This window comes from Tenebrio molitor, chromosome 5 (assembly GCF_963966145.1).
Source record: "Tenebrio molitor chromosome 5, icTenMoli1.1, whole genome shotgun sequence".
Taxonomy (NCBI): Eukaryota; Metazoa; Arthropoda; class Insecta; order Coleoptera; family Tenebrionidae; genus Tenebrio; species Tenebrio molitor.
This window is the reverse complement of record NC_091050.1, coordinates 8,011,837-8,032,863: the sequence shown is the minus strand read 5'-3', so window position 1 is coordinate 8,032,863 and position 21,027 is coordinate 8,011,837. Positions and strand designations below refer to the sequence as shown.

The following is a 21,027-nucleotide window of genomic DNA, read 5'->3' as shown; positions in this document are numbered from 1 at the left end:
TTCCAAGCCCTTTGTTTAACACAATCGTCGTTGATTGTTAATTGAGTTTCGAGGATGTCGCTAAATGAATTTATGGAAGTTTTCTCTCCCAAACACTCTAACGATGGCGGCTTTTGAGGCATTTCAATCGCTGCCAACACCCAATTAGGGATTAGCCAAATGCCAATTCGCACTCTGCTGCAGGACTTCCCCGACGATAAAGGAACGGGCATGGCGCCTCCCCCGAGACATCACGCCGATTTCTCCTTGGACGTGCACATAAAAAATTTACGACTGCACGCTCTTTTATTGTTATTTATTATTTCTGTATTTCACACTTTTATTCAAAATTTTATAAGCCTCTTTACATCTATATTTTTCGGGGCTGCATCTTTCCCTCCATCGTTCATTTTTTTATACTCCCCATTTCGACTAGATTAAAGTGCCTACATGTCATGTTTAAGTCATTTTCAAACAAAATTAAAAAAGAACCACAAAATATGTTAAAAACGTAAATCTTTATCCCTTTACTAGGAAGGTAACACAAAGAGAAGAAGAACATTTTAATCTCATTCAACAGATATGTAGTGTCCTTTTTCATCCGACAAAAATTTCAAATTCTCTGCAGAATATCACCATATGACCCTGGAAATTTTGCATTTGGCTTAGTAAATAGTAAAGCTGTCTGTTGAATTAGGTTCTGTTTTTCTAAGTTTGAGGTTATAAATGGCGTCAATGTCTAGTGCATTGTTGTCAGTTTTACTAGTTTGCAATAGAAGAATACTCAGACATCGCGGGAAATTCAGCAACATGTTATGTTCATTTTGATAGGACCGTATGTCAGGCACTTTAGTGACGGAAATCAAACAGTGTGTCCAACGTTAAAAAAATAAATCATGGTCTCCCATTATGCCAAAACAACTTGAATGGTGTTTATGTTTGAGAGATTGATAAAACTTTTAAAATATTGAATTTATTTGTAATTTAAAATTTAAAATATTTCCATACTATTATTTACAGTCAGTCCACCCGGCACCTCCACCAAAATCGTTTTTCAGCAGACCTCAAGACATAAGTTTCATTATTTACGTTACAAATTAGATAAAATGGAATCACTAATCACTAATTCCTGTTGCAATTGATGATCCGAAATAAATTAATAAATTTAAACTGTTATGACATTTACTGTCATCCCCAATAATTAGATTTTTATGTAATTATTCGGTGAACCATAATGTATGATCACATAAAATCAATAACTATTGCATGTGAATAAACCAATCGTAAATCAATTCCTTTGATAGTGAAGAACAAAATGACTGTTCTAATTAGACGTCTTTGTAGACCGTGCAGACAATAAGATCCAAAAACATGTTGTTGTCGACAGACAAATAGGCGAATTCATAAAATTATCATACCAATTTGCAGCAGAGTGCACCGCCTGAATCCTACTGCCTTAAACGAGCAAATGAAATCATGTAATTAAATTTATGAATATTCATGACGTTAGTTATGCTGCATTCATCTAACTTTTTAAAAGAGTTTTAAAAAACTTAGCTTATAAAAGATTTTTCCCTTAAATTTTAATAAAGCGACGCGCGAGATTTGCAGACATTGAATTAGATGGTATTGAAGCCGGGCCCAATTGCCGCTTATATTTTTTCAGCCAACAATTTTTAAACTAATTGTGTTACGAGCGGCTCCAAACCGGTGGCAACAACATCCAGACGTATTCCTCATGCAAATTTCAACCAACTTCGCAAAACTTTCGCAAATAATTTTCAAAACTCTCAAGCAAGAGTGAAAAAAGTCTTACACGTCGAATCGACAGGTGCAATCATTGGAATTATCTAGTTAACATTTTTGTGGTCTCTGGACCGGAGCTTTATGAAGCCGTGTTAAAAATGTGTTTGCGAGAACATAAAACTTTTATAAATTCACTTTTAATTTTCTTCTAACTGAGTTTGAGTATAATCGAGTTTGGCTTTTGAAGAAGTTTACAAGGAACGCTCATTCTTATTTGTGTTCATTTGTAACTGTGCATTTTTAAAAACGTATTCGTTAGCGCCATTGTTCGAGTGAAAAAACGTCGGAGATGTTAACACAATAATACAGAAAGCTGAATTGCTGCATCAAGACAAAAACTGCTGACCTATAAAATGACTTTAATACAGCGAATACTGCCCCAAGCGCTGCTGAAGCATTGGCACCTAACATAAATTTCCATCAGCAACAATTTTCAAGATAACAATGTTAACTCACAGATGGCCGAGTTCTAATCGCCTGCATGAAACAATTTAAGGAGAGGCGAAACAATTTCCAACCTCTCACGTTGTTTCACGGATGGCGTTCATCGAAATACGATCGGCGAGGGTGACAAAGTGTTAACCCCCAGGTCCGAGACAAAGAACCTTCACCTAGTCGAAAACTGAAAACTGTGGAACCTTTGCACAAATGGACCGGCGTTTTCCGATGTCCAACTGCTGAACGATTGGCAATATCCGAAACGCCGTCGATTAAGCGATCCTCTGTCGCACAAATTAGCATTTGTGGGAAACAGCCGTAATTTCCACGTGGTAATGGACGATATCACGCCAATTTAACCGTAGACGTCCTGTTTCAGTTTCAGCCGACACCTTTTTCAGGGAGAACGAGGTAAAACGAATTTGATCCTCTCCGCGCTGCACCAGTTATGATGAATATTGCAAATGATGAGAGAGAGGCCGGTCTGTATTTTCTGCCAATTTGCACTAATTTTGATGGCGTTGTGATGACGAGTTTTTCTATTTTTCGTGTGATGATTGTAATTTCCAACGGATGAGAGCTTTCGACGCGTCGACACTGTATTAGATTATTATTATTTCCGCATGACATTTTTAGTTCAATTTAACAAGAGCTAAAACCATTTCACGGAATGTTTGTGCATTCTATTACGCACATGCATAACGAGGGCTTTGTGCATTTGTGTGTGAATGCTGTTTTGGAACAAGGTGCCAATTAAAATGCACAAAACGGCGTTCGAACAGTTTTTCAGGTCGCCGAAAATTGTAATTAAATTCTACATACCTATCAACATTGTCGAGTACGCTCGGGTACCCTTATTAACTGAATTAATTACGTAATGGCACGATTAAGGCATTTTATTTCTCTCTGTTCTTGTCTCTCTCCACCACCCAACGAACGACTTCAGGGTTTAAGGGGAAAATTAAATTTCAATAATTAGTACTCATAATCTAATGGAACTAAGCACGGAGTTTAATAAATAAAAGTGAAAATCTATTAACCGTTCAAATTTGTCTCGCTTAAAACTTAATTACAACTAAAAAGCTTAAAAATTACAGTTATCGTTGATATTCAAAATTATTTTGTGTGCAACCGAACGCGAAATGAGCGCTTCGCCTACCGAAAACAATCGACGGCCGTAAAAGTAAACGTCATTTTAATATTTGATATAAAGCAGAGCTTCCATGTTTTGTTTTGTTTTGAGTTTTAAATTGAACTTAATAAACATTGTAAGATGGAGTTTTATTATCACACTTACAACATATCTATCTGCAGCTACACATTTGCGATGAAATCTTACAAAATCTGGATTGGTGACAATTAAATTAATTGTTATAGCATATTTTCAACAACATGGTTGGCAACCATAACAAAACAAAACACTAGATGCGGGTCTTTAGGCCACAGTTGCCAAACTAAAATCAGTTTTCCATAGTCGCCTAAGATGCACATTCATAATGAATCAAGTAGGTATATCTACCTACTTGATTGATTTGATTAAAACTAATTTAATTTCGTAATGAATCGGAATTAAGTACAAATATTCTTGTGTGATTTTATCCGCTTGGATGCAGCCCGTTTCTTGGTAAAACTGCATTTCTGTCAAAAATCTAGCTGCAGCCGTCGCCGGTTTATTTGAGCGGCGGCATTGTGATAAACCAATTGTAAACGGGAGGCGCTTTTCAATATGTCTGAATGTACGCATTGGTTTACAAGTTAAATAAACCAAAAAATATCAGAACCGAACAACGTTGCAGAGAAACGTCGTATCGTCACGGCTTCCTACATCTCCACAACAAGATTCGTTCTTGAACATTTCCGAGACGGTCCTCCCGTCGTCGAATTGAATCGGACGCACATAGAAAAGATTATAATCCTTAATAACTTAAACAAATTACATTGCGGCATGGACGCATGGATAAATTACAAAGTGTGGATTAAATTTCAATAAATCTTCCGTCTCTGGTTCAATTTATGTTATGCGTTTACATTTTCCGCACCCCGATTTCGAATGGATTCGAATAAACTATTACATAAAAGATACACAAATACCCTTTGCTTGTACGCGCAAACAGACCCACAAAGGGATTCTTTGAAGACGGCGCAACCATCCTGAATAGTTACCGCAAATTTAATGCCAATTTCTTCGGATAATTACAAAAAGAAACCGGGAAAAATTATTACAAGTCGAAAAACCAATAATAAGTCTGCACGGTGCCATTATGAAATGCCATTCGAGTGTTTGTAAACCAAATATAGCTTTGTAATGAAAAGAAAGCACCATCTGAAAAGCGATAATTGAATTTGATGAATTGGACATTCTGGAGGACTTTAGTCAACAATGGACCCGCAATGGCCTTTGTAGAAAGTAACGTAATTGTATCTAGACACAAAGGTTATTTATCATCGCAATGAAGCAATTATGAAATGTGGACTCTTTGTACTTGCAGTTATTACCTACCATTCAAATCGTCAAATTAAAAATTCTTACAATTAATTAATTCACAATTAAAATTACGAAACTATGCTATTACTTTTGTTAATTTAATTTAATTTTAAAAATTAAAATCGAAACATACGCGTCACACTAAATATGAATATACAATTAAATAAAGAAAAATATCTGTTTTTTCACGATCGGGAGTAGAAATCAACTTTTCGGATGTCAACATCGTGACAGAAGTAGAGCATTTTCTCCCTAGGGAGCAAATATTTGCAAATATTTGCTCCCTAGGGAGTTTTCATTTTTTTGACAGTTGTGACAAAAATCTAATGGGAGTTTTCATTTTTTTTGACTGTTGTGACAAAAATCTAATTGTGTTGTCAAGGCAACTACTAATTCCATTAAATTCATCGAAAGATGACAACTCATTTGTCATCATTTTTTTATTCTTAAAATTTGAGATTTTTGTGCTGTTTCTACTCCCTACCGTGAAAAAAATAGTATATATACTTCTGGAGAGAATGCTCATTTTTCCTTCGGTGCTTTGTAGCCCTCGGGCTTCGCCCTCTGGCTACAAACTGCACCTTAGGAAAAATCATGCATTTCTCTCCCTCAATATATAATATACTATTCATAATCTCTCTTACATTTTTTATCATTGAAGACAACGCCCAACAGTTCTAGATCAATGGAGAGCACATGTTAAGCACATTATTAAAATCAAAAATTCCTAGAAAGCATAACAAACTTTACAACTGTTGATCAGCTTTAGATATACTTAAGCACGCCTAGAATAACTTACAGCAGTCAAATGTAAGCTTTCTCAAAGTGTTTTTAACTTAAAATGCTTAGCTTCATTTTTTACAATTAGGTACCTACATGTAGATACATCTACAGGTATTTCACGAGTGATTATAAGCCCGGCGGAATTGAAAATGCAACCCAAAATACACTTGCAAGGTAAACCTGAATATGGACGCGTAGGTTATCTAGGTTTACTTTGGAGATGTACTCGTATTGTGGGTTGCATTTTCAATTTTTCAATTCCGTCGGGCTCATTATCACTCGGCAAATACCCTAGACAACTATTTTCTTCTGAAATTCTTGTTCACGTAAATCTTGAAGAAATGGTAACAACTGGAGAATGCACAAGAATTACAAACCATACTGCTCATTTTAACAATGTACAATGTACTGTCGCGAGCAATAAATTTTGGTCGTCAATGTCATTTCAAAATTTGGTTAGATTGTCACAAATTTAAAAATTTTCCCTGTCTAATTATGTCCATGTCAACAAAGTGTCAAAAAAATTAAAAAAAAATGACAATTAATGTCATACAACGTGATGATAGGTTATGATATTTACGACTGTTTTACAAAGGAACATTTTCGATTACGTCAAAGAATGACCTTGACGATCAAAATTTATTGCTCGCGACTGTACCTACTTAAGTCATATGTACATCTTACCGGTTCTGGTAGTTGTAGAATTTTTTTTTTAATTTATTAAATATTCGTCGTATACTTTTACAAATTGGAATATTGTTACCAGTTTACTGTTTATCAAAAAAAAAAAAAAATACTATTGCTGCTTCTCATTTATCAAACAAACCTTAACAAAATTACTCGGTGAAATATGGGTTGCATAAGTAACACAAGCGTTAGGTGTTAGGATGTCTATAAATTTTATATACAGCACGGACGTAAATAGTCCTCCCCCGTCTCTAACTTTTGAACCAGACAAAAAAGAAACAGTGGAGAATATTTAAATGATCGTGAAAAATCAGTAGTTGGATAGAGAATAGAAGGACCTCTCAAATGATGTGTCACGTGACCTTTTTCTGCTATTTGAAATTTCAAAGTTGACAGTGCCATCTTTACAGATTCTCTCCAGATTTGTGTTAAAAAGCGATATCATTTCATGTTTGTCCAAAGTGTCTCTTGCCTGGTTCAAAAATTGGAAAAGGAAAGGAGGACAATTTACGCCCAGTCTGTATCCATATATTTTTTAAATACGTCTTATTTTATGAATAGGTTTAAAACATAAAGACTTTCAGTACCAAATATTTTATTAAAACAATAAAGAAACAAAGAACAATATCAGTGTTGAATATCAACACAAACTACTTTCATTGCATAATAAAGAAAAAACAAAAATATACATTCTAAAATAAAAACACCAAAAACAATCCAACCAAAAAAAAAACCTTTATTAAGCAATATGTAATTACGCGAGTGTGGCTCTGCTTCCAGGCGTAAAATCACTACTTTCGCCTCCCTCAAACTTCTTGTATCTGTAATTAATGAACACTAAAAACTGTTTAATGAAACAAACATTTTCCCTACATTTGTTCGTATTTTCTTTGTTCCACTTTGGTCAAAGACGGTCTGGTATTTTTGACAGCTTCCATCAACTGACCCTGATGTACCTCCGGTTGAAATTCTTGTATGTTATCCTGAAAACGACGTTAAATAAATCCAAAATAAATTACTTCTTCTCGTTCTCAGCGTGCGCCGTTAACAAAACAAAACAGAAAATCATTAATTAGTCGCATTGAAAATAATTCAAAGCAACAAATTCGATATGGCACCGAACAATGCCCCAACGAGGCTAAGTGAAGGTAAAATTAACAATCAAAGCCCATTCAATTCAAACACAAATTAAATTAAGCGAAATATAAGCATGTATTTAACAGGCGTTAATTGCGATCCCATATTGAAATTAAAACGACCGTAACAAACGAACTCGAATCAAATATTGTAGTTAATTATGGAGAAGGCGAAATGAACTCGCGGGATTCTCCCTTTAAAATACGTACACTTGACGGAATGTGGGGCTGCTAAAAACAACGCGAGGGGGCGACATCTACAACGGCAATCATTGCTACAGTCGGTAACTGCCGTCATTTACGAAACTTGTTTGCATCCATTAATCAATTAATCTTATTGTCGTTCCGCAAACAATTTGACTGAAAAATTAATTTCACACGAATTAATTGTATAATAGTGTGGAAGAAATAATTCCAAAAAAATTTCAGAACAACATCATAAATTACTTAGTTAATTCAACAAACAATAATAGTAGTTTATTTAATGAGTTTGTGCGTAAATTGGGTCTTTTGCCAAAAAAGACCCAATTTACACACGAACGAGTTGAATACAACGTTTTTTTGTTCGACGAGCCCCTTAAAGGCTCCAAATCGCTTAAAATCTTTAAAATTAGCTTGACGTTTCGTTTTGACAAGTTGTGACATTTATCAAAATCCGTTCACATAGGAGAAAATTCTCAAATTCTGACAGCGTCGAACAAAAAAATATTTTTTGTTAGGCTGTGTTATCAACTGTTTTTGCATATCCGTGAAAAGCAAAAGTCGATTCGTGGATTGATTCAAACAGCTTTAAGCGAATATGAATCTATCTGCGAGTCCCCGTTGGTCTTGCGAATATTTTGTTCACATGACATTTAGGTAAACATCACCGAATCGGTTATCGCGGTTAATTATGTAGAAAGTAAAACGCACGCGATTCTCCCTTTAAAATGCGTATACTCGTCGAAATGTGGCGCTCTTAAAACAACGCGAGGGGGCGACATCTATTAGAGCAATAATTGCTTCAGTCATTAGTCGTCTTCATTAACGGAATTTAGTTTTGAGGCATGCAGTGCCGGTGTCGGTTCTCTTTTGATGTGGACTGACGCCTCTTTTATTGGTTGAAAGTTGTAGCGACACCTATTGTCGTGATCGATTGATGGCACGGTTTTTATGCCGCACGTCTTCAGGACGAATCAACGGAAGTGACGTCAATAAGGAAACGACTGTGCCGGCAGGCTCAATACTTGCTTCTCATTATAAAGCAATCAAGATACTACCTAGCGCTGTATAATCCGAATGATATTGTTATCGTGTAATGTGCCTAGAGTAGTTAGCGGCAAACCAAGACGCCTATCTCACTAACTTGTCCAATAAAGCCTAAGAAAACGGCTTAACGCGAAATTGCTCCACTCACCTCGTCTTCAAGGAGACCTTTCACGGAATCCAGCTGGGCACTGTAAAGCACGGCCTGCAAGTCTGCACCGGAAAATCCGTCGGTGGCGCGAGCCACTTCCGACAAATCCACATCGGTGGATAATTTCATGGGCTTGGATAGAACGTTTAAGATTGCTAATCGGGAATTCTGGAATGAGACGGTCGGAAGATGTGAAATGAAAAAAATTCAAAGTTCGGAGTACCTTGTCAGGTAGGGAACAACGAAGGTGAATGTCGAGCCGGCCGGGTCTCAAAAGGGCCGGATCGAGAAGGTCTGGTCGTGACGTTGCCGCTAAAACAAATACACCGGAAAGGGTTTCGATGCCGTCCAATTGCGTCAACAGCTGGTTGACAACGCGGTCTGTGACCCCTGTATTGTCGTGACCTCTCCTGTTGCAAAAAATAAAAAAATAGCAAATAGGTATCAAACTGGAAACAATTATAACAAAGTTTGGAACAAAATTCGCAATAGCGTTATGTGATGTTTTTAAGAAAATCGCTCGGACAGGTGACATCCTGTGACGTGCAATTTGTTTCATAACGTCATTTGTTTTTGCGGAACGACCTCATCACCAATTTTTTTTTAAAAGACCACTTTTTTCTTCTCTTTCTGATAGATCTTCCTACCACCTAAACCATAAATGAAAAAATTTGGTACCTTATGAATACATTAGAATTTTTTTGAGGCAAATTTTAATTTATAGATAGCAAAAATCCAATCGTTCTTTTTACGTAGTGTAACGATCCGAGACGTTTTGTGCTTGTGGGAACTGCGTTAAATGACGATTAATAAGAAAATTAACAAATGCGAATCAAAAGTTTTTTTTTGTTAGAATCGTAGTTCAGGTATTTTTTGTTTGTTTAATTTGCAGTTGTTCTTTTCACAAAAATAGTTACTTTTGTGTTACTATTTTCTATTATGACAGCACAACTACGATTATCATCTTTCAGAGTTTTGTTAGACCTTAAAAAAAATCCAAATGAAAAATAATTAATTCCTGGACACTGAAAAACATTTCATTTTCAAATGAGAAAATTGTCACTAAAAGTGGAATAAAATTTTGACAGATTCACATGGCCTTATTCTCACAGTATGTGCACTCACCTGGGAGCGAGGCTGTCGAACTCGTCGAAGAACAATACGCACGGCTTGGCGCTTTGTGCTCTAAAAACGGAAAGAAATAAATCGCCAATTAGACAGTCACCTCATCCCGTTCTCACCTCTGGAACACATCACGAACAGCTTGCTCGCTGGCCCCGATATACTTCGATAAAAGTTCCGGCCCCTTTATGGAAATCAACCTAAGACCACAATGTTTGGCAGCTGCTCCTGCCAATATCGTTTTACCTGTACCCGGTGGACCATAAAGGAGCAAACCAGACGCGAGACGAAGGGGCGCATTGGCAAACAAATTAGGGTACTAAAAGAGATTTTTTGACTTTCGAAACTGACCCAAAATTAAAAAACGCGGAGCAATACCTTCGCGGGCCACAGCATCGTCTCGATCAGAATTTTCTTGACTTCGGCTAAACCTCCAATGTCGTTCAAGTCTTTGTCTCCGGGGGGGAGCAAGTTAACTCCGGCGAGACATATTTCTGTGACTGTTTCTAAAGCTCTCTCGCAATGTTGCTGATTGATTTTTATTACATTCTGGTCTTGGTCTAAAATTAATAGAACCGATAAAGCGAAAGCGAGAAAATTGTAGAATTACCCTCTTGGTACGATTCGAATAATGCTTTGTTCGCTAAATCTGCAATGTCCCGCACTACAAAACTTTCCGTTTTTTCCGCCAACTTCTCCAAATCTACGCCTGCAAGTTCCCAATTTGAAAATAAAAATTCCAACAATTTTCTCCTGTCGCTCTACAAGTACAAAATCAAAAATGTCGTCGCGACTCGTACGAAACTCACTTTATTTAATTCGTTAATGTTGTAGATGTTTTTAAACAAATGGTTACCCCTCGTCGTATAAATGTTTTTATTTAAATTGGAAGTAGACTCTGCGGTAGCTAGAATTCCTACTGCATTGTGCTCACAGAATTTTTGAAACAGCTGCTCCAACATCTCGCTTACTCTAATCACGCAAATGAAATGAAGGGACATTAATAATGATAAATGATAATCATACCTGTTAAAATACACAGCGTTTTGCGCAAACGCGTCAGTTTCATTCACGTTTTCGCACAACACCTGAAGATCATCCAGAAGCAAAACGGACGGTTGGTGATGGATCAAATCAAAAAATGTCGTTGTGAATAACTTATGCAACGATTCGACAGTCTTACCCTTGATCGCCTTACAATTAATTTTTTTCGTGTAAATAAAATATGGGAACGAGTTTATAGAGTTTGCGACGATTTTTAGCAACGAACTTTTGCCAGTTCCGGATTTTCCTGCAACACGGTTTGTTACTACAGACAAAACTGCAAACAATAGGTACACCTCACCTGTGATCAACACATTATACATTTTACAATAAACTTTCGTGTTATACACGAACAAAAACAAACATTTGTCGATAATTTCCTGATAATTTGCAGCGTCTGTCGTGTATTTGCTCATTGAAAACTCGTTCTTTTCCAAGACTTCTTTCTCGGGTAAACTCACATTGACAACGGTTAATGTGCAGTCTCTTATTAAATCTGGTGTTACAACACAAAATTTCGTTTGACTGGGTTGGAATCTGACAAAACATCGCAAGTTATTGCTTACGTCTAATACAACATTAGAACTCAGAACAAATTCTCCATTTTCACAACTATCTGCTAAGTACTGTTTAAAAATGTTACTCATGTTTATGGAATAATTCTTTTTTGTACAAATCTCTATCTCTTTCACTTCTGGCGATGCTCCACTGAAAGGTTCCAATAATATTCTGGCTCCTGTGTCACAACCAAAGTGGTCTATTAACACGTCACTCACAAATATGTTTTCAGTGCAGATTTTACCCAATTCAAAACCCTGGATAAAATCCTCAAAGACGTAAAGTCTTACATAGAGTGATTTTTCGGTGTCGTCATTTGTAAAAGGTTTTACTGAGAAATAATATGGATTTTTATCTGTCTCAACAATATTTTTGGAAACGTCGTTTCTGAACGCAAAAACATTGAAAGGATTGTGCAACTTTCCAATTTTTTCAGTCAGTTCCTTAAACGGTACAGCTCTTAAAATCAAGTTATCTCTCCTATTATACTGAGACAAAAAGTCAAAAGTTTCGTTCTTATAATTAGTCTTTTTAATACACTCTTTTTTGTCATTTGTGAGTTTTTTGAAATGTTTTTCTGGAGGTTTTATAACTATTTCTGTTAGATTATCAATTTTTCCTGGTGCAACTGGCTTGATATCACCTATAATATACTTGTTAACTAATTTCAAACATATATTTCTAAACATACAGACAGTGACAGTAACATGGATTGATTTTCCAATCCATATTACAAACTTCTGTTCGTTATTCAAAAGTCGAATTTGATCAAGAAGAGTGGATTGAACATTTTCTGCTAACGATTCCTACAAGTCGATTATAATACAATTGTTCCAACCCCAATAAATAAATTACCAATACGTAATGATCATTTTCAGTTAAAGCTCTCACAGTGGCGCTTTGAATAGTTGGAGGTTTAGGTACTTCTGACAAGGCAATTAGTAAGTTGTCCTCCAGACCCAAAGCTTTTGCGTACAACGAATTAATACCGATGCTCTGGTCATCAATGGAGCCTGACAAGGGGTCCACCGAAACATAATATGTTTCGTTATCATACACCAATTTAACGCAATTCTTTAAACAAACAAAAAATAATTTTACCGTCTCACTGATGCTAAGTATACTCACACTTTGTAAATGTTTAAAATTATTAACCGATAATGAACAGAAGCAATTTTTTGAGGTTAGGTATTTGACAGTAAGTAAACTTTCAAACATTTTGATGTTTCTAGATGGTAAAAAGGTACAAAAATATTTGAAAAATAATCATTCATACGTGCTGTTTAAAAAAAGACAACAGGTTTTACACTTGCTTTTCTCGGCACTTCAAGACCAAAATTCGAAATTCCAAAAATGCGGATCACTTCGTCAACTTGCCCATAGATGGCCGCACTGCGTTTGCTTCTTTGCTTGCAAAACATCTAGATTGATTTTCTCTTTTTGACGAGCCGAACTTTTTGAGTTTACGGGATCTTTTACATTTTAATGCTCCATCTCAACAGTAATAAAATTGTTGGCTGATATTGCAAATGCGACGGTCTTGTATAATTTGAAAATCGATACATTTAAATTTACCACCGTTAATCTACCCCCTCCAGGTCCAAGTTTTGACCAATCAGAGTTAAGCAGTTGAAACGTTTCAAAACAACTGAAAGCGAACAAGCTTTAAACAGCAACGAACTTTCCATGTGAATTTTACAAGATTTTTCTACAAGTTTCTACGCAAAAATTTACCATTTTATAACAGGTACGTGCCCATTAATTGTTGTTTATTTAAATGCTAGTAGAAAATACGCCTGAACTAACGATTCTAATTCATCTCTAACGATTTTCACATCTTGATGCGGCGACACTAACTTTTTTCACATAGGTTTTTGTACCGAGTTTTTTAGAATTTATTATATATTAAGGGATTTTGTAGAGATTTGGCAAGTTATTTTGTGCAGGTTTTTTCGCTGCAATGCATCGTTTTGGTAAAAAGGCGGTAAAACATAGGTATAGAGGAAGGGTGTAGTTCCTGTATTTATCTGATTAGAGATATGGAATGCCAATAATTTATGTTATAAATTGAATAATCGAACAGCGCATTACTTATAGAGCCTTTATTATCAGTGAACTAACATTTTTGCGTCAAGTTAACACCTAATACTGAATGTAGATGTAATCACCACTATCTAGAAACACACTTTACTTTTTCACCTTAAATTTTTTGTTTTTCTTCTGCACAAGGAATCTCATCAGCTTTTCACACACGCAATAACTCTACGAAAATTTACCCGTTAATTTAAAATGAAAGTTATGAATGAGGTAGGTTTAGGTTTGCTCTATGCAAACTTCATTCATAACACTGGGATATTTCAGAATCTCCCGGCTATGGCCCCCCTAAAACAGTTAAATAAGGCCGTAACAGGCATCACTAGAACGAATCAAAAGAATCCAATAGTCACAGTTTCCACCAGAAGTCGATCGTTAGTTTCCACTGTACAGACGCGCCCAAAACGAAAAGCCGACTTTTCACCAATTAAAGAAAATGTCAAACGAACGGCAATGTGTGATATTACCAACGCGAAAAAACTCGACGAGAAAAAGAAAGTCGTTGCAAAACAACCCATCAAGAAAGCAACTGTACAAATGAAAACACTCCCCTCAGTTAAAACTGTAGCCAAGCCAAAACAAAGCGAGAACGTGCCGCCCCCACAAGCGCCTTGCCTTAATGGCATCGTGACCAGAGCGGCCGTGAAGAACGTAGCCGCCAATCATACGGCGCAGAAACCAAAAGAAGCACTCAAAGAAATCTCAAATGTAGCTCGGATCAAGACAAGACTGAGCAATGAATTTGAAAAGACTGAAGAGTCTCTGTATTCGTCAGCTTTAGAAGAGCTGTAAGTACACTGGAATTAACAGTGTTTGTATAATGAGCGAACCATTTTAGCAGTGATTCAATTGGTTCCAGCGCTAATAAAGCCAAAGAACCAAAATCTCCAGAGGATATCAAGAATCTGTCGGTGGTCTCACTGGTGACGCACGAGCTTCAAACCAAACTAAATTTAGGCAACCACGAAGTCCCCGAGGGTGTCACCGATTATGACAAGGAAAATTGGGACGACACCTTCCAGGTTTCCCATTACGCGATGGACATCTTCAACTATATGAAAAGCCGAGAGGTAGTTTGACCCACTGCGCTACTTAAAAATAATCAAATGAAATTTCAGCCAATGTTTGAAATACCCAATTACATTGACAGACAGGTTTGCCTCACTAGCTGGATGAGGTCTCTGCTGGTTGACTGGATGGTTGAAGTACAAGAGAGCTTTGAACTGAACCATGAAACTCTATACTTGGGAGTCAAATTAGTCGATTTGTACCTTAGCCGGATGACTGTCGGCAAAGAAACTTTGCAGTTAGTAGGCGCCGCTTCGATGTTCATTGCTAGTAAATACGACGAAAGGATCCCGCCAGCTATCGACGACTTCCTCTACATATGCGACGGCGCCTACACCCGCCGGGAGCTCATCCGTATGGAAATTAATTTATTGAAAGTCTGTGATTTTAACTTGGGTATCCCCCTCAGTTACAGATTTCTCAGGAGATATGCTAGAGTAGATATTTTTCATTCTCTCCTTTACCTTTTTATAGCGGGATATGTTTCAGTGTGCCAAAATTACAATGCCTGTTCTCACTCTCGCTAGGTTCGTTTTGGAGTATTCTCTAATGGATTACGCCACAGTTGTCGTGCGCGATTCAAAACTGGCAGCCGCGGCACTCTACTTGGCGCTTAAAATGAAGAAAACAGTCGGGTGGACGCCCGCTTTAGAATTCTATTCAGGTGGTTGACAATTTTCGTGCTGAAAAAAAAATACAATTTTTCTTGCAGGTTACAAGTTGGAGGATATATCGAGTGTCGTCGTTTTACTAAATGATGGCCTACACAGAAAGCCAAAAAGTCCATTGATGACCGTACGAAATAAATATTCGCATAAAATATTCTTTGAAGTTGCCAAAACACCACTTATAAGAAACGAAGAACTGTTTTAATTAGACCACGTAGTAGTAAAATTTATTTTAATGGACGGACATTTCACCGTCGACTGTACATGTAACTGTAATTTACAATTTTTTTATCGTGAAGTATTTACGATTCTTGCGCGGCAAGTGCACAATATTACTTTCCATTGCCATATTTGAGATGTATTTTATATTGTTTTAATTTATATTCATTTTTTTAAAGTATGTGTGTCTCATTAATTGTATGGATATCTGATAGAAATTTATTTTACGGTACTCTAATTTGTTGATGAAAACATATCGGCAACAATTAAATTGTACTTGTTGTTTTATGTTGAATAATAAGTAATATAAGTTACGTAAGAAACCAGTGCGCTTACTAATTATCCCTCATAAAATACTTCCAACACATTTGCGTAAAATGAACTGTTAGGTCGATTAATCTTATGCGATTGTTTTTTCAAGCGTACGGTTTTTTGGGTAGAACTAATTGCATAAATGATAATTTTTTAATTGACAAATTCTTAATGAATGCAAATGAAAACTACTAAAAATATTCATATTCAAGGTCATCAGTATTTGTTTTGATTAAAAATTATATAACAGAAACATGCAACATCTGCTCAAAACTAATACTTTGAGTTGCGTTAAATAAACAGATGTGTCAGTGATGTCGACTGACTTAACGTTGTCTAACTTAACGGGAAAAAAATTACGATTGTGTAAAATATTCCAAGTGTGGGGATCAAAAAGGCGATGAAACCACGATAATTATTTAAATTTTTTCATACAAATATAAATACAAGTGACCCAGTACCACGTTATTTATAATTGTGAAAATAATGTAGAGTTCTGTTAGATGATCAGAATTAATTATTAACACAACATAAATGCTATCTCTAAGTCTTTCTTTGATTGCGTTGTATAAATCAGTCGTTATCTTCTGATAAATCTTCATCTGTGGTGTATTCCGATTCATGGGCGTCTTCTTTGGCTGAATCTTCCTCTTCCTCCAAGTCTTCCCACTGAGGATGTTCTACGATTTCATCTGGAGCTTTTTTCACGTCCAATTTGATATCTTTTTGTTGATCAAATCCTATAAAAGAGTCTGATCTTAAACACACCGTAAAAGTGTAAACTCCTAGCCAGTTAGGCGCTGTAAACTAAAAAAAAAAAAACTTAATTGTTATTTTCAAACGGGAAAATCAATTACTTTTAAATGCACCAATTCTTGGTCTACTAAGCTGGTGACGTAATGAGGCACTGTTAAAAGCGTCTTCGATTTCCTATCGCATATGTACGTCCACCAATACTCTTGCTTGTCATTGGGGAAGTAGGGACAGTGTACTGGATGAGAATTCATTGATTTCCTGTGTAACGCCTTCTCCCTTTCGTGCAATTTTTTGAACTTCTCCCACTCCTGATCATCATCTTCATTGTTCAATTTCTGCAGACTGTCCTCTTCCGACGATTTATCATTAGTTTCAGCATCGCTCACTTCCGACTCTTCGCTCTCCTCGTCTTTCTTCGTTTCTTTTTCGGGTTTTTCTTCTTTGGGTTTCTTCTTATCAGAAGATGGAACAGGTGATTCTTCTACTTTGGATTTGGGACCGGTGACTGCTTTCGGTTGTTTGGTGGTCTTTTTACTCTTTTTGCCCCCACCACGTTTCTGTTTCAGCCACGCTGGACGTTTCACGACTGGACCAAGATTCTGCGGTTCCGCATCACCGATGGCTTCCTTGGGGGTTTCACCCTCAACACCGTTTTCGGCAATTAAATTGTTGTCCTTGACGGTGTCGTCACCAAACAAGGTGCTCATGTTTCTACGAGTTAAAGTTACGATCACAGTCACGATGGCTCCGGTGGTAACCTCCGTTGGGTTTTCGTCATCCATTACTGAAAACAGAAACTTACTCAAACACAAGGGCACAATACTATATCAAAGATGTTACAACTTAATCCTCAAGTTCTTTTATGTTTAATTAAAGTAGAGTAATGACATTGTGCAAATTTCGATTATGTTTTGGAGGTCCACATTTTTATAGTTAAATACATATGTCCAATTTGTCAAATCTTTGTTTTGGCAAACAAAATGTTTTACTTGGTGCTTTACAATCATCTGGAAAGATCAGCTGGCAGGGTAATTCACAGTTAAGAGATTTTGCGTCCAAAAAGAGGTTTCGTGAGAGAAAAGGTCAGTCAGTGAAATAATTAACACGATAATGTTGAATCGATTTATTATGAAATTTGTGCTCATTATGTAATTAGCTTTGATGAACAAAATGTAATTTCAAACACAGATAATTTCCGACCAGTTACGAACAGTTAGGATGTAGAACTTACGATGTAATTGATTGAGGGGAATAAGTATAAAAAGTTATTTCATCGATCCTTTTTTCCTAGATTTTTACAGTAAACAACATAATTTCACCCTCGATAACTTCGTATTTAATAAAATCTTCCTCAACTTTTCATTCGCTGTTCTTTCTGAATTATTCAAAGACGTTTCGACAGTTTCTTTTGCACCTTGTATAATACTTCTATCAACTGAAGTGATTAATCTTACACTTTGTATGAGTTACCTTTTCGCGGTCTTATAACCTCTATTTTTAATAAAAAGAACAGACAAGATCAATTTCACACATTTATTTTATTAAGACTGCCCAAACAAACACGAAAAGCGTTATTCAATATTCGTGCGCTGTCATTAGCATTATTTCACATCTTTTACAGAACTTCTTTTCTGTTTTTTTTTTCAAATTTGCGAAAGAAAAAAAAAAGAAATGCAAATGATCCATTAGCAAGCATTTAAAATCCTAAAGCTATTTTCATTTGTAACGCAACAGAAAAAGAAACCACCTGGTGAATTACCGCTGTCTCTTATAAAACGGATATGAGGTGTGCAGTTTTTATTGGTTAATGAGCAACTATGAATGTACAAGTTTTTTAAATTATAAACTTCCGACTTTTAGATTTAAATTGAATTTAGTGTTGTCATTATTCGGCATTTCCTAAATTCGTAATCATAGAATAATAAATAAATTAATATGGTTGCACTGTACAATACGTGTGAAAACTTGAATCGTTGAATCATATTGACAAAAACAAATTTAACAAGTTTTTTGCTGTAAATTTTTCACCGTTTTAGTTCGATTTTTATTTCGCAATTGTTATTTCGATAAGGTACATTGTTAATTAAAGCGTTTATCGACACTCTTGAAACATTACTTTTTATTACTTACCTTCATATTTCACTTGGAAATCGATGTAAGGCATATTCCCTAGCACTTTCATGACGTCATCGTACTCCTCATCATTCAAATTTCTCAATATACTTCTCCGCTCTTCTCCTTTTAGTTGCGCAAATTGCTGTAGCGATTTGATTGATTTTTTCTTGTTCAAAAAGTATTTTAAATTATCCTCGTTGATGTACGGCAATTGCAGCAACGGTGACTTAAACTCCCACAACCCCTGGACAATCATAGGACATAACTTCATACAATTTTCTATTGTTTCAATAGTCGGTAATCTTTGTACTATAAAAATGCAGAAATAAATTTAACTGATAGGATCTCGAATCAAAAAATATTTACTTCTGCGATTGTAAGCTAGGACTATGAGCTGATTGACACAGTTGACCTGCTCCTGGATTAAATACGGACACTTTGATATTATGTAGCGTCTGTCTTCTTCTAGAGTGTCGGGATTTAAAGGTATGCGAGATAAATGAGCATGAATTATAGCACGAGCCTTAATACTGTAGGTGTAACACAACGGCGCCTCCTTATTTTTTTCACTTAAGTTTGGCAACTTCTTTATTAATTGAGGGACTTCTTCGTTATCCGACAGTCTCTCCACTATTTCAGAATTATGTTTTTTATTAAATTCTAAACTGGCCGCTAGGATCATGATTACGCGCTTGAGCACCATACTGGGAGTTTTGTGGAAAAAGAAGTAATACATTTGAGTTGTGTCCAGCAACACTTGATCAGTAAACTTGATGCTTCGGTACCACCAGGTACCAACCTACACATTATATATTTTTTAAAAATGTAGTTACAACTTCCTGACTTTTTATACTTTTTTTTTTGGTTCTTATGAGAATTTATAAACACATTCAGTCTATTACTGTAACGCTGTTTCAAAGACAACGTAGTGACTCACTCTGGACAGTCACGTGACTTACGTAAGCCAACCGCTGTCGGCATATGAAAATTCAATATCTGATTGGCTTAAATTAATCACGTGGCTCAGGTACTTTGACAGTTTCAATTCAGTTACTTTCAACCTATTCTTGGTGTGAAAACTTACAACAATTGGAAGAGCCACCATGAAGACAAGTCCATAAAGACCCAACACCCACACGCTATTTTCTTTTTCTACAATCCATGATGGTAATGCTATTCCAAAACTCATGGCACCTGGCCCATCAGGATTGCCATATTTTTCCCAATTTTTTCGCGCTTCATCATCAGTTAACGCCTGGTACGCTTTTGACAGTTTCATGAACTCTTTTTCATTACCTGTATCCTTATCTGGATGAAGTATGAGAGAGAGTCTTCTGTACGCTTTTTTTATTTCACCCTGACTAGCCCCCAGTGGTATCCCCAATATCTCATAAGGGTCAAAATTTGCCAGTTCATAATCAAACTGGGACACTTTGTATGCTAATAAAAAGAACGCAATCCATCCAACTCCTAGGACTAGTTTGATTATAAGATTCTTGGAACGCTTCCACGGGTCTGCGTTCCTCTGAAATTCTCTTTTTTTGATGCATGGGGGGCATCGACATTGTTTGTTTTCTTCCTCAGGGTCTAAAAAAATTATTGTCATAAATCGTAAAATGGGGAACGACGCAACACTATGTAGTTTTTTCACGTGGTACTTCATTTAAAGGCGTGCAAAAAATTTTAAAAGATTTCTTTCTAACCTCTCTTTTTTTCTCTTGGCCAAAAGTATACCGTTGTTGGGACTAAAATTAATGCTAAAAACGATAATAAGAAGTAGAAAAACGTTGAGCCACTTTCATCATATTGGAATTTTTGCCCCATTTTATATTATTTACTAAAAATTAGACGACGTGTAATAAATTTGACAACTTCAATACTACTTCGAATTGGTTCTGCTTGCGCATGTGGCAACTGGCAAGGCGTTTTAACAACTAATCTGTTTACAGTTATATAGAGGCATTTTCCGTCCTTCTTCGTCGAAATTAAAGTTTCATTATGCTCTAATTTTTCTGACTCTAGGATCAACAGAAGGACAATGTTATCAGAAATTCCCTTTCAGAAATTCACGAGTTGCATTTTGTCAAAATGTACCCGCCAACCCGCCGACTGTGCAACATCAGGGCCGTACCGGTTAATTTTCAATTCAGGTCATGTTTTCCCAAAATAATACAAAATACACAACTGTTAATTGGAATCATTTATTATTTCATGGGACCGTAAACGGCGTAAACGAATTATGGCGCTAAAATATAAACAGCATAAGAAAAATTTCATACAAAATTTATTATAATAGCCAACATTCAATCAATATGTGAACAACAAACATTACGTTTCTACTGGAAATCAGCCCATGTTTCT

General features: G+C 36.1%; 3 protein-coding genes across 6 annotated transcripts; 1 reads left to right on the top strand and 2 right to left on the bottom strand.

Moving 5' to 3' along the window:
• Positions 1-6,756: 6,756 nt before the first annotated feature.
• On the bottom strand, positions 6,757-12,851 carry Pex1 (peroxin 1). Its single transcript, XM_069049600.1, has 14 exons — positions 12,563-12,851; positions 12,290-12,508; positions 12,126-12,240; positions 11,178-12,077; positions 10,859-11,123; positions 10,642-10,804; positions 10,443-10,593; positions 10,211-10,392; positions 9,952-10,151; positions 9,836-9,895; positions 8,934-9,120; positions 8,711-8,878; positions 7,052-7,161; positions 6,757-6,999 (listed from the first exon to the last, which is right to left on the bottom strand). The coding sequence occupies exons 1-14, from the start codon at positions 12,650-12,652 to the stop codon at positions 6,933-6,935; spliced, it is 2,877 nt and encodes a 958-aa protein (XP_068905701.1). The 5' UTR covers positions 12,653-12,851; the 3' UTR covers positions 6,757-6,932.
• Positions 12,852-13,029: 178 nt separating this feature from the next.
• Positions 13,030-15,809, top strand: CycB3 (cyclin B3). Of its 4 annotated transcripts, none has more exons than XM_069049605.1 (7): positions 13,030-13,181; positions 13,664-13,741; positions 13,796-14,316; positions 14,388-14,598; positions 14,647-15,033; positions 15,086-15,260; positions 15,309-15,809. In XM_069049605.1, the coding sequence occupies exons 2-7, from the start codon at positions 13,724-13,726 to the stop codon at positions 15,467-15,469; spliced, it is 1,473 nt and encodes a 490-aa protein (XP_068905706.1). In that variant the 5' UTR covers positions 13,030-13,181; positions 13,664-13,723; the 3' UTR covers positions 15,470-15,809. The 4 variants fall into 4 exon arrangements, with proteins under 4 accessions (XP_068905706.1, XP_068905705.1, XP_068905704.1 ...); XM_069049604.1 differs by having other exon boundaries at positions 14,370-14,598; XM_069049603.1 differs by having other exon boundaries at positions 14,367-14,598.
• A 400-nt stretch (positions 15,810-16,209) lies between these two features.
• Positions 16,210-20,737, bottom strand: Sec63 (translocation protein Sec63). The gene is made up of 6 exons (XM_069049601.1): positions 20,370-20,737; positions 19,751-20,253; positions 19,033-19,465; positions 18,682-18,975; positions 16,653-17,335; positions 16,210-16,602 (listed from the first exon to the last, which is right to left on the bottom strand). Exons 1-6 carry the CDS (start codon positions 20,488-20,490, stop codon positions 16,369-16,371), a joined length of 2,268 nt encoding a protein of 755 aa, XP_068905702.1. The 5' UTR covers positions 20,491-20,737; the 3' UTR covers positions 16,210-16,368.
• Between the last annotated feature and the right edge of the window lie 290 nt (positions 20,738-21,027).